Source organism: Phycodurus eques, chromosome 11 (assembly GCF_024500275.1).
Source record: "Phycodurus eques isolate BA_2022a chromosome 11, UOR_Pequ_1.1, whole genome shotgun sequence".
Classification (NCBI taxonomy): Eukaryota; Metazoa; Chordata; class Actinopteri; order Syngnathiformes; family Syngnathidae; genus Phycodurus; species Phycodurus eques.
Window position 1 is genome coordinate 20,063,945 of NC_084535.1, and position 13,031 is coordinate 20,076,975.

Genomic DNA, 13,031 nt, shown 5'->3' on the forward strand with positions numbered 1-13,031 from the left:
TTGCTCTATTTTCCAATATGCTAACCTTTTCACCATTATAGATAGTGAGGTGTATAAATGTAAAATAAAATAAAACAAAATAAAAATCACCTCTTTGTCACCATGACGCCTCCTCAGCACCTCATCCTGGCTCTCTCCATGTGCTGGGGATGAGTCTAGCAAAAAGGAATTGACACTGTGAGGAATTTGCTTCTTAGAGACAACCACAATGGAAGAACAAAACATTGCGGATATAAGATGATATTGCAGTCAAATCTCTGATTCCAATGAGTAAAATAAAAAGATAATCATAAAATAATGATGAATGTGTACTTTAAACCAACTTAATCTCTCTCACACAAAACCAAAACCCACACATGCTAAACCTTAATTCAGCATGCACAAAGGAGAAAATGAATGAACACAGAATGATCAAATGTGTCCATGAAGAAAATTAAGAGATTCAGGAAACAAAAGTAGTCAACCTACTATGTCTTGGCCAAAATGCAATTAGTTTGTGGCACTATTGATGGCATTGATCTTCAAGCCTCTACACAATATTTTTGACCTTTGTAACTAGAAAGCTCGATTAGTACATTTGTTTGCAGTTTCCTTTTGTAACACATTTATATTCCACGCTTTATTTACCTTGTACACTAAACAAGTACCAGCTACTACATAGAACAAAGCAGCATGTATCATAGTGCGAGATATTAAAGGCTGCTTTGTGTGCGACTCAAATCTGAGGGTAATGACACATGATTAAAAAGCTGCCTGAACCTCCTACAGTCACTGCAGTGCATAGATGCAACCATACTGATTCACATTTGAATGGAAGAGTATCAAACACCACACACAAAATGACATGGAGGCTTCACTGTCACTTTGTTAAAACACCTCACAGAATAAAGATGGATGGTGTTGCTTTGAAACAGGAGACAAGGTGAAGAGTCGAGCTGAATGAGTGACCACAGAAGAAGAGAGGAGGATGACAGTTGTGATGGAATGGAGATAGCCACCTCTGTGGTGAGCTGCCAGCGGCTGCAGGAGGTTCCCGTTGGCATCCAAGCCCTGTCCATTACTCAGCTGCTCAGAGTTGTCTCCTTCCCCGTTACTCAGCCTCTCCAGGACCTCCAGTGAGGACAGACGCTGAGGTATGAGAGGTCTGGGTTCAGGAAATGTGCTGTGGGGTCTCTGAGGGCCTGTTATCACTTTAGTGGCTGAAAGCGTCCTCCGAGGCTGCTGGGAGTGGAGGCTCTTCCGTAACCTGAAAGGGGCGGGGCCCATGAGCAAAAGATTCCCAGGCAGCATGGTCTTCTTCTCTGGTGGTGGTGCTTTCTCTTGCTGGGCTGTGGCCTGTTGTCTCTCATGCCTGAGAATTGTAGTGAAGCGGGTGTAGGAAGCTGGACAGGAGCCTTTGCATTTGGTGGGTTTAAGGGGGAAGTGATGGGGGTTCAGATGGTGGAGGTGGTGGTGGTGGAGTGGGAAAGACACTGGAGGCAGGGTGGAGGGACTCTTTGTTCCACTGACAGCTGAGTGGGTCTGTTCCAGGGAGCTCTTCTTGAAGATCTGTACAACCTCAGAATCAGTAGAAGAAGCCAACTCAGCCTTAACCTGGCCTCCATCTTCTGTGGGGGAGGCTACCACCTCCACAGTTTCATTGCCTGGTGACAAGAGCTCCTCTGTGTCCTTTCCACCTGCCTCCACAGGGGACCAGGCATCCGTCTGAGCGTTGTCTACCACCAAAAGACACTCAGCTGACACTGCAGATGGCAGGTAGAGGGAGCCACAGTGTTCTTGGCTACGGCTGTAGTTGGAGTTCAATGTGGGCAACGAGGAGGAACGACTGGGTGTTAAAGTGGACTGTTGAATGAACATTTCAAACTCAGTGACCCGTGACAAAACCGTGTCCCGTGGAATGTTACCCCCGTCGTCAGCCTCTGACTTTTCACTCACGTTATCCTTTGCCCCTTCAAAGAGATAAGCCAGGCTGCGGACACTGCCTTGGGGGCTGCAGCCCACTGAGCTGGGCCGCTGGATGTGATGCATGATCCTGTACAGGCTAGAAAACTCTGACGTGCTCCTCCTGACTCCAGGAGAAACTTCTCTGAGGCCGTCAGCACAGGAGTCTGACCACTGGTCCCCTTCCCTCACCTCTGTCCCAGCTCTGTCACGATCACATGTACTTGAGTACAGATCCTCACAGCTCTGCGCCTTCAGTTTCCTCACAGGTCGTGTGCTGCTTTCCTGGACATCACCACCAGGAGACAGCAGCTTGGGCTTGAACTTGGAGGGCAGGATTTGGGGTATACAGGCTTTGGCTGCAGAAAGAGGCTTCTTATGCTTACATTGGTTAGCTATTGCATTACTGGCAAGAACCGATTGACTATTTTTAGAGGAGCAGGGTGAATCTATACAGCCATTCCCACCTTTATAATCCACTGGCAAGCATGCAGGACAACAGAATAAACAACATATTAGATTACAATGGTCACAGGTTCACACACAAACACGTTAAAACAGAATTAGCCACATTTCTGGAGGAAAAAACAAGATTAAATTAGATGAGACTATGGGGCAGACTTGATGCAGTGTACATCAACTTATAGATGACTACTATAGAAACAGCAGTGTAAAATGAACAATTGTGCTCTGTTAAATTCTAATAGAATTGACATCAACATTGTTGAAGGAGCAACATAAACATGAAAGCAATATGCAGTGAAATGTTATGTAATGTTGGAGGCCACGAAGGAATCTGAACTCTGACTGCATTATCAATACATTAAAAACAACATTCAGAGCAATTGTGTTTTATCTATTTCATATGCATGTTACGGTTAAAATTTTCACCCACATCCCCTGTGCATGTCCAACATATTGATGAATTACAGCAATGCTTGTTTCTTTTTCAACATTTGGAAATAAAAACTATTTGTCAGAGTCCAGGTAAACTTGACACTGAGGACCCGCTGCGGAATAATACTATAGTGATCCAGATGGGAGCAGGAAATGACACAACACTTTCACATGACGTGACATGCATCTGGAGCATAAGTGAAGAATCTGTCACTTCTCATCTCCTGCACTAATAAACACACGTGAGAGAAGTCCGCCTGATATTATGATAGCCTAAGCATGTGTCAATTTATCTGGTTTTGCCTTCATGGAGGAGAAGGAAGAGGCTCTGTTCTTTGAAACCTGAAGATAGAGAAAGTCTTTCATGAGCAGCTTTGTACAATCATTCTATTGCAAGCCCGGTGAACAGTGACTTGAGTTGAACGGTCGCGCGTCTGGCTGGAGATAACAAATGACAGTGTGTTTGTCATTTGACTGCAGTAGCAAATGCATTTAAACCAATGAGCTTCTAAGTTGACTGTGAAAGTCGGAACACAACGTCTTCATTAATATTGATAATGCCTAAAAAAATAAAAATAAAATGTCTCTTATCAATGGAACAAAACAGATTTGCTATGTGTATGCAGGGTAATGAGCTTGAATGTTTAATCTGAATTTGAGCTAATTTGCATATGTTTACATGCTTATGTTTCTGTATTTGTCTACAATTTAAATAGGAGATCCAAGTTTTATCCAGGTACAGAATTACTTTCTTTAATATAAAAATCTTCAGGATTGTTCAGGTGACTACAATGTATAACTAGATAATATAAAAATCGTATATCATTATAATAAACAATGATAGTTTAACATTTTGAAAAGGTTATACACAGTAGTGCAATAATTATCTGGGGGTAAAATCTTGAAGTTCAAAGTGCCCCAACAGGTTAAGCCTTGGAAGAGGTCTTTGCTTGCTGATCACTCTTGTTTACTTACAACATAGAAACAACCAAACCGTGTGCCTTGGTGTGACGTGATGTACTAACGTAATGACTCATGCTGGCTCACGAGCCTGATCTGCCCATTCTCTCGCTTCCTTGCATTCCATCTTGTCTACTCCCACAGTGTTGCACTCTCTGGCCATGTGCTCAGACATTCCCGCCACTGACCTCACACTGACAGCTGACTTCCTCCAGCCTGCCCACCCTCTGTGTCCCTCCTGTTTATCTCACCCTTGCCCTGCTTGGTTTTGAAAAGCACAGCTCTTGTTCCTCTCACACTCATGCCTTCTCATCCATCCCCTCCCTGGCTCTCTGTTCTTTGACGATGGAACACTCTGGAGTCCTGCCCTACCTAAACCTGCCTAGCGACTGCAGCAAGAAGGGAAAAAGTCCCCAAGGTTAGCGTTCACAGACTTAGAAAGACAACCTCACGTTGTCCTTAAGTTTTCCAAAGCAGATGTCCAGTAATGTTATCATCCATGTCATTGATAATAAATCAAAAGTGACTGGGGATGAATGCTGCAGGGTGATTGGCTAAAGCTGTGAAGCCTGGGAGCAAAGATGTGCAGACTCCAGCAGAACGGAAACACATGTTCATCATCAATGTTTTTATAGCTCAGTGCTTCTGTCTCATTTTACACATACTGTAAGACCAATGGTGCTGTCTAACCGTTAATGTCCATGCACATCCATAAATGCTTGTGTCCATATTAATTGGCTGGTATATACCTTTAGAGGAGGACGAGCTGCCATGGCGCTTGTTTAAGGCTCGTAGGCCTTGTAAGGGAATGTCACCACCTTCCAGAACAGTCTTGTAAACATGGCGGTCACATTCTGGAGCCACAGGCTCATTTTCTGATGATCCTCCATCCTTCTCCACCTCACTGTGTCCAGACCTGCTTGAGGAGCTAGATGGTGGAATGCAGACAGCAAACGAAACAAGTCAGTTCATTCAGAGGAGTGTTTTTGATGATAAACACATGCATACTAATTGGGCAATGGGCTTCCATATGGTTCTTATTTAGGATGTTTTGTGGTCATTCCTGTCTAAGGAGAGTGGTGGAGTCAAAATAATGAGAAGAACTTGAGAAAATGTAGAATTTAGAGGTAGCTCTTTCAGAGAAATATCTCACAAGCACATATATCTTGGCATTCCGTAGAGGCCAACAGGACAGACCTCTATAAATATTCACTGAGCATTCCTGCATAGTGTATCATCCCTTACACCTGCATGAGATCTCATGTTCACTCTCAATCTTCTGCTCACGTGCCACTCATGGTGCTGCTCTATTTCAAGACAAACGTGGCCATTAAACTGGACAGGGCCTCTAGGATCATTGACAGCAAACAAGCATTCTAAACCTGTCTTTTGCTGTTAAGGGAAAATTTGGCCTCTTGCTAAACTGCGTTTTACCTCAGCCAAGTCAGTTTTACAAGCTTGGACACATGCATGGATTCTTTATGCTGCTTGTTCACTAGCTTTACAAGAAGCTCTTTCATAGCTGCTGGAAAAAAATGTGAACTCCCAACTGCAGCAAGCCAATAAAATCATGTTGGCTCTCTGTAAGGAGTGCTGCGGCTAAAGTTCAGAAGCTATGTGAAATCCAAGATAAAGTCTTGAGAAGGTTCTGGTAAAGTCAAGAGAGTATATTGCCGGGGCCAAAACTGTGAACTGAGCTAATCTTTTTAGTTTGGACGCTGGGATGAATTCTCAATGTACTGTCAAAGGTTTAATTTGGAGCAATACCAGCATGAAGACTAATGTAATCTACAGAAGCAGCCGCTTATTAGCTCTGTCTTAATGCAAATGCCCTGTTAAACACAAACTACATTCATTGATGCCATAATACACAGACGTTTTGCATTTTACAATCAAATAGCATCTTCACATGACCCTTCTATAAACATCTTGTTTCAAACAGATCTCAAAGGAGAAAACACTAAACATATGTGCCTTCGAAGGAAGTCACTTTATGACTTGAGATTTCCTTTGGAATGTTTGTGTGGATGAACTTCCACCGAAGCAACTGAAGATTAAAAACCTCCTCCACAATTAAAAACAAATCCGTGACCATTCTAATTCAAGACCATGAATTAGCAAAGTCCCTGCTGTGACGACATAATGCATGTACCAGATGGGAGTTGTGAGCATAAAAGGGAGGGAAAAGTTTCTCATCCCAGTGGATGCTTTACATTTTATTGCAGACATCGCGAACGAGACAATGGAATTGGCTTTGCTTTAATATCAGCTAATACGATATCTACTGAAATAATACAGTAGCTGCTAAGTCTTGCCTAAAACCCTTTAAGGGGGAGATCACAGTTTTTAAGTTATGCAGCAGCTGAGCGACTCTTCCCTCTATCCTAGTGACATACAGGTTGACAAATGAATCACCACATTGCTGCCATTTCTCTCTACACAACCAACAATCTCTAACCCCTGCCTTGCCTAAAAACAACAAACACTAATAGAGAACATTGTGTTCTGGTAGCTGACTGCCATATTAAAAGGTTCCCCTCAGGAAGCAGGAGTCCCCTGCTGAAGGCGGGTAAGCTCTGTAAGGGGGAACAATCTCACAGTGACATTTATCCCCACACCACGCCAAAGCAATAATCAGTATAGTGGCAGTATAAGCGTAAGTATTTGTACGAGTTTGAGAAGCATGAACTCACTAGTTCTTCAGGTCGGAGGCTGTTTCCAGGGGGCTGAAGGAGGGGGCACTCTGCAACAAACCAAACAAAGAAGTCATTGATAGATCCACAGGATGGTCTCCTCCAGCTACAACAGAGGCAGACACATTAGCAATGGCCAGATTCTCTTCTCGCTTTTCTTCTCTCTAGTTCACTGGCTGGTGTGGCTTTCAGTCTCCAGAACCCAGGGCTCTTAGCGTCTCTGGACTGGGCTTGGCATGAAGTAGGAGTGCGCGTGTGTTTTGGCCTGCATGCGAGTTAGAGGGAAAAAACGGCAGTGAGGAGAGTGGAAGAAGGGGAGGGGTGTGTGAGTGGGCGGATGGGTTTGCATCAGTCAGGGGGCGCCCAAGCGGAGAGGGGGCTGTCACAGGCTTAGCCAATGGACTGCTGTCTCCCAGTGAAGCCATCTCTTTTGTCTGGTATTGATTGAGTCACTCTCATTACCGCTGGAGCAGACCGGAGGACAATTAACCAGCTGGTGGTACAAACAGGCTGAGTTACACACTCACACATATTTGATACTCTACCACACACTCAAGTGTCCAAAGCCAGGAGTGTTCTAAGAATTTGGGAAGTTACATTTGGAACAGATAAATAAAATGTTGTTGAGTGGGAAGAACATAGGATGATAGGTGTACGAGCAGTTGTTATCTGGGAAAAGTTCATTTCTCCAAGAGTGGCCATTCAGTGCACCAGCAACTCGCAGCACTTTGAATGAGGCTACTAATTTTAGGTCACTGTTTCTGTTGCTTTCCTCTTCTGAGACGTCACAGCAGGTAAAAATAACAGACGCGACACGGACACTATGAATATGAGCACAAGTGTTGTTTGCAAATACGATTGCACAATCCCCATCGCAGCCTGCTGCTAATACCACATCCACTTCTCCACCATGGCGCTTCCCTAACCGTTGGCCAGACAAGAAGCATTCTCAACACCCCATTTGCCACAACATGCCTTTCTCCTTAGTTGCCAGGGCAGAATGATCATTAATAACCCATCAGAATAAATGCCTGTCTTTATAAGAACAGGACATCAGGCTGGGAGGACTATGTTCTGATCTATTTATAAAGCCAAATGTTCCATGTTAACTTGGAGAGAATGCGTGTGTCATTGAATAATCTCATAGTCTTCCTTGCACCTCAGTGACTTGTACCCCCCTGAAGATCTGGCGCACACACACACACACACACACACACACATGCACACACTCACAGCTTCAGTGGGAAGTAGTCAGGAAACAAGTATGGAAGGCTGATTGGGAGTAAAGTCATTTTAATCAGCATAATTCCACGATGCCTAATTTGTGTCACTTCGCTTTAGACAAAAGGTAGCCCCCCTCCCCCTCCCCAAAAAAAAAAATCATCTGACATGCATCACTGAAAAACCTAACCTTATGCAGAAATAGTTGTTTGACTTAAACTACACAAAACACTCCATAATCATGTTGAAAAGCAGTACATGGACTGAACTGACACCTCTGCGAGTCAGTGCCAATGACAAAATTTCTGCAGAATTCCATTTTTCCTAACAGGTGTCCCCAGTTACTCAGAGGCGAGGCTCCTATGTGCTGCTTTCATATTCAAAATAGCGATCATGAGTAGGTCATGGTAACATGAATCCCATTCTTTCCAGCACCTTCTATACGTTGATATGTTCTCATGAAAACAAACAGCTCCCCCAGTGAGATAGGTCTGCTACAGCCATGCGCCACTTATCTCATCTGCGCTAAATGCTTAAAGGTAAAGGTTAAGTGAATAACAGAGGTTAAATATGAAAGCACAATGAGCCGGTGGGCTTACAATGTTGCCCCCTTTAGAGGATATCAGGTGGTCAGGGAGAGGCTCCAATGATACTCAGTGCGGAGACAGTGTGGCAACAGCCCCCTCCTCAACAGAAGGAGTCACTGTGGCACTTATGCGGGGGTGGGGGGTGGGGGGTGGCGGCAAAATACTCGTCCTGTATGCGTGGAATTCTAGCTCCCGGTCGTGCACCTCAATGAGACTGTTTGACCGGAACTGTCGCTGTGTGTTTTTTTTTTACAGACTGCTCCTGAATTCAATTTGTTCATATTATTCAAGGGGACAACTCTGGCCGTTATATACGACAGGCTGGTTGGGTGTTGTACAAATGATAGCCATGTAATAATAATTCAGTTAATTGAGAGGAAATCTTAAGTAGTCCTGTGTCATGTTCATGTACATGTTGCTTAATGTTACATATGTTAGATTTAATGTCTTTTGTCTACACACAAACCTTTTGGTAAATTCTTCCCTTTGTGTGACATCAGGCACCTATCTCCTTACACGAGTCGTATTTGTCCCTCTTAATTTTCACTCTGAATCCCTCCTTTCTGCAATCCCATCTGTTTTTAATGTGCCTTTTCTGGAAATTACATTCTTCAGGTGTCCTGATTGTTAGGGGTTATAGCGGCACCTATATAACCTTTCACGTGGGCAGATTTTTTAGAAAGAAACTGCCATTTGTGTGGATGACGAATATGCGATAATAACAGTAAAGCAGCTCTTTAGGGTTGACAAAAAAGGCTCTTTGCTATGTTAAAACAACAAGCTCAACCAGGCTTTAGTTCTTTCAAGAAGTACGTGATGTGCTACTTTTTAATTAGAAGTGCTCCCCCACAGCACTCCAAGAGCTTCCTGGACAAGAGCCATGAAGGGCTTCATTAACTCTTCAAGACCTGGAGTTTCTGTCTTGATAACAATGCATAAGTACCGATATGTCAATCAAAGTCCAACGAGGCAGTATGTCTGGCTGAGTCTTGAGGTCAAATGCTTCTCATACCAGGTGTCGCTTTTGAAGTGACTTTGACATTAAACAGGAGGCAGCTCATCGGGCAACCATCCAGGCTGAGAGTCGGACGCCTCTAGCGCTAAACCTCCTCCACATTTCCACTAACTTGGAGCTGCTATCCATGGGAACCACAGAGTCTGACCTACAAGCACATGAGCTCATGCCGGAGTCAGCGGTGCCACCTCATATGATCCAGGGTGCGGTGGCGTGGCCCGAGAATGAGGAGAACATTTGCTCGTGACAGGCCAGCACCACACTTGTTTGGGCCAAGCACCCGAGGCATGGATGTCCCTAACTTTGTCTGTTCCATAAGTTAGACAGTTTGGTAAATATATCAGGGAGAAGGCAGGCAGGAATTGCTATTCAAAGGCCTGGGATTATCCTGGAGCCTGATGCTTAGAGAGGCCAGCAGCATTTCTGTGTGGCGTGTGGACTGACTGATGGATGAATTGCCTCTTGTATATGATGTGCATTCCACTTCTCAGGCTGCACCACAAAAACAATTTGTCACTCTGAGTTAATAATGTGGAAGAAGTAATCAAATATTTTTGGACTCTGTAATTTAAAACGACCTATTTTACTCTCCTGATCTATAATGTGTGGAATTATCAAAACCAAAGGCACAGTGCTCAGATTTCTGCCCGAGCTGATATGATGTGCTTAGTCAGACACACTAAAAGAAAAAAATTGCTCAGAAACACTTTTGAAGAAGCTTAAAATAGATCTCAGTCGACTATTTTGGGCACGATTGAGAAGAATGGCCAGCGTTATCAGGTACGTTTACCGCTAAAGAGATTACAGCGAAACCTCTCATGTTGAATGATACCCTGTCACACAAAAACTTGGAGATGGAAGCGTTGTCATGTGTGACAATATATAAGACCTTAGCGAATCGTGCAAGAGTTTAGCTCAGTAAGTATCTAAAACAGTTACTCCACAATTGTGTTTTTCTTTTTATTTGGCTTTTTGTTTTTTTGGGATGCTACCACAGATGGGTACCAGTGATGACAGAGGATTGGTGTGATAATACCACTGAACCGGAAATTGATCTTTTTCTGACTCTGACAACTTCTTGGCTCAAGTGACAATAAGCCCACATCATTAATAAATTAGGAATTGAATGTGGAAAATGGAATGAAATCCCTCCTCACATTTGCCACTGCATGTCAAAGTTAAGGATAACTTAACTGCTGCTCTTCATCAGGTTTTACTGTAAAGTGGTTAATTTATTTGTACAATTGTGTGACAGTGTAGTTAAAAAGCATGACGAATGAAGATGCTTCAGCGAGCCCCTAGATTGGACGTTTGTTATACAGCATACATTTTCATTGAGCTGCTATTTATGGGTTTGGGGGTTGACTCTGTCTTCCTCCAGCATTCCAAAAACATCCATGTTAGGTTCACTGAAGATTCTAAATTGTCCATAGATGTGAATGTGAGTGTCTATGGTTGCTTGTCCATACACTGTGATTGACTTCTAGCCCAAAGTCAGCTGGGATAGGCTTCAGCCCACCTATGACCCTAATAAGGATGGATGGATTTTATAAAGTGCGTGCTAAACGGTACAGGTTTTTACGAATCTCAAACAAATTGGAGGTCAAACAGTGCCCCATACCCAATTCGACAATAATTTATGACATAATAATGTAAGTGCAAGTAGAAATCAGAGTCACAGAAAGACAGTTTGTTTGGCATTATTTAAACATAGATGTTATCACATGCAATTAAATATGATAGACTGACATTTTAAAGGCAGCAACAACTTACCGCTTTGTCAAACTCCATCTCTGAAAAGAATTTATACCACGGCTCATTCTCTAAATCTACATCTTCCGGACATACATCCTGAGTCTATAGGGGCATGGCAACAAGAGGAGGAGGAGGAGGAGGAGGAGGAGAAAGACAAAGAGAAGACAGTTCAGACAGCATGGAATAACACACCAAGGAGCCATCAGACATTATCTCACGACTTACCCACGAATCCTGCTTTTTAAGGGATAGGTTCACATTTGATTACAAATGTCTAATTATGGAGAAAATAGCATTTAAAAAATACAGTATCTTTCTATTGTAAATATAATAACTTATAGTAAAAAAAAAAAAAAAAGTAGAAAAGCCTGACTGTGGGAATAAAACCTTGGTCAGCATCAGTCTCCTCTTGGAGTTTTGTTAATTGTGAGTTGCTAGGTAACAAGTAGAGACTTGAAAATGTTATTGGTCAGAGTGACCTTTAACCTCCTACATATTTGGACTATACAAAAGGAGGTTTCTGTTACAAGTTTCCACAATCAATGAAGCTATCCTTTTAAAAAGCAATTTACCCCAGAGCACTGCCGTTGAAACTTTCATATTGTCTCATATCTAATCAACAGATATACAACCATAATGAATGAGCATGCAAACTGTGACAGTTGTGAGCTGTAACATAATCTTCCATGAAATATGTGAACTCTTAAGTCTCACAATGAAGTCAGGAAAAAAATACTTTACAGTATAATAGCCCTACAAAATGAACAGCTGAGCTGCTAACTGAAATGCAATTGTCAACCTCGGAACAACTAAAGCAGCTTCTACTCGCAAACAAGACGGTCAGACAAACAGTAATTACATAATCAATTACAGCCTCAGCATCCTGTGTTATATAAGCTTAGTTGGAATTAGATCAGCAGAAAACATTTTTTTGTGTAGATATTATTATGGTAGATACCACACTTGTGTCAATCAAAGACTAAGCTGCACATTGTCATGTAAGGAAGGACAGCCCTCAAGGACAATGACATTTGGGCCAGCACCATGTCGAAAGGTTAGCATTTTAACTCCTCTCACAAAAACACAGCATCCATGATCTGTGTCTGCCCTGCGATCCTGTCACCGTAAGCCGTTTCAGCCCAGTAACCTTAAATTGAAGAAGAACGACCACGGATCCCCTTGTAAGCGATACCCCTGCCTGACGGAAGCTGGGATCATTTGTTAAAGAAACGGGCCACCATTTAGGAGTGTGCCCCACAAGGCGATTCAAGCTATGTTGCCTTCGGTGCTGAAGCTGCCACCCGGGAGCTTCGATGCAGAGGTGGGTGGGGGATGGATGGATGGATGTATGAGTGGAGTGCTGCTCACACAGCAAGCAGCGAGAGAGTACGAGAGAGAGGGATAGAGCAAGGAAGGCAGGCGGCTAACATACCGTTCTCTCCAGCTTCAGGACCGATGATTTCCCCGGCTCATACTCAAAGATGCTCTTAGGCTGAGCACGGTACTTCCTGGTGTCTACCTTTTTATCCGGGGGCTCCCACTCATTTCTGTGGAGAGACGAGAGACAGGGCGGGTTGGGTATGGGATGGGAGAGAGAACCATTCCTCATTATGCAGTCACCATGGCAACCATCTTTGGCTAATATGTGTTTTTTACTAAACATGATAACAATCCCCCCAAACCCTTGTCATCTTCCTTGAATGATGACAGAAATCTTCAATTTACAGTTAAGCCTAATTGGTTCAATCAGGTAAACAAGAAGAGGCCTGGTGACAAAAAAAACAGAATGGTTCATTTCCCAGTTGAATTCCACAACGACAACAACAACAACCACAAAAAATGTATCTGAACAAACTACATTTGTGTTATTTTCATTCTCACTGGCACAATGTTTTATCGCGTGTTCAGGCATGGACTTCATCGTAACCAAGGAGGGAAGGTCAGATCTTGACGTGTCATCTG

At 43.2% G+C, this 13,031-nt stretch overlaps 1 protein-coding gene across 5 annotated transcripts in view; it reads right to left on the minus strand.

Moving 5' to 3' along the window:
- Window positions 1-13,031, minus strand: part of LOC133409392 (sorbin and SH3 domain-containing protein 1) — a 51,326-nt gene that overhangs the window by 12,875 nt on the left and 25,420 nt on the right. For 3 of the 5 annotated variants that reach the window (XM_061689285.1, XM_061689286.1, XM_061689284.1), the window contains 5 exons: window positions 12,502-12,616; window positions 11,088-11,171; window positions 6,492-6,541; window positions 4,548-4,726; window positions 91-155 (listed from right to left, as the gene is read on the minus strand). In XM_061689285.1, the coding sequence (XP_061545269.1) occupies window positions 91-155; window positions 4,548-4,726; window positions 6,492-6,541; window positions 11,088-11,171; window positions 12,502-12,616 (493 nt within the window). Of the gene's footprint in view, window positions 1-90; window positions 156-998; window positions 2,421-4,547; window positions 4,727-6,491; window positions 6,542-11,087; window positions 11,172-12,501; window positions 12,617-13,031 lie in introns of all 5 variants that reach the window. The other 2 variants (XM_061689289.1, XM_061689288.1) reach the window with 2 other exon arrangements.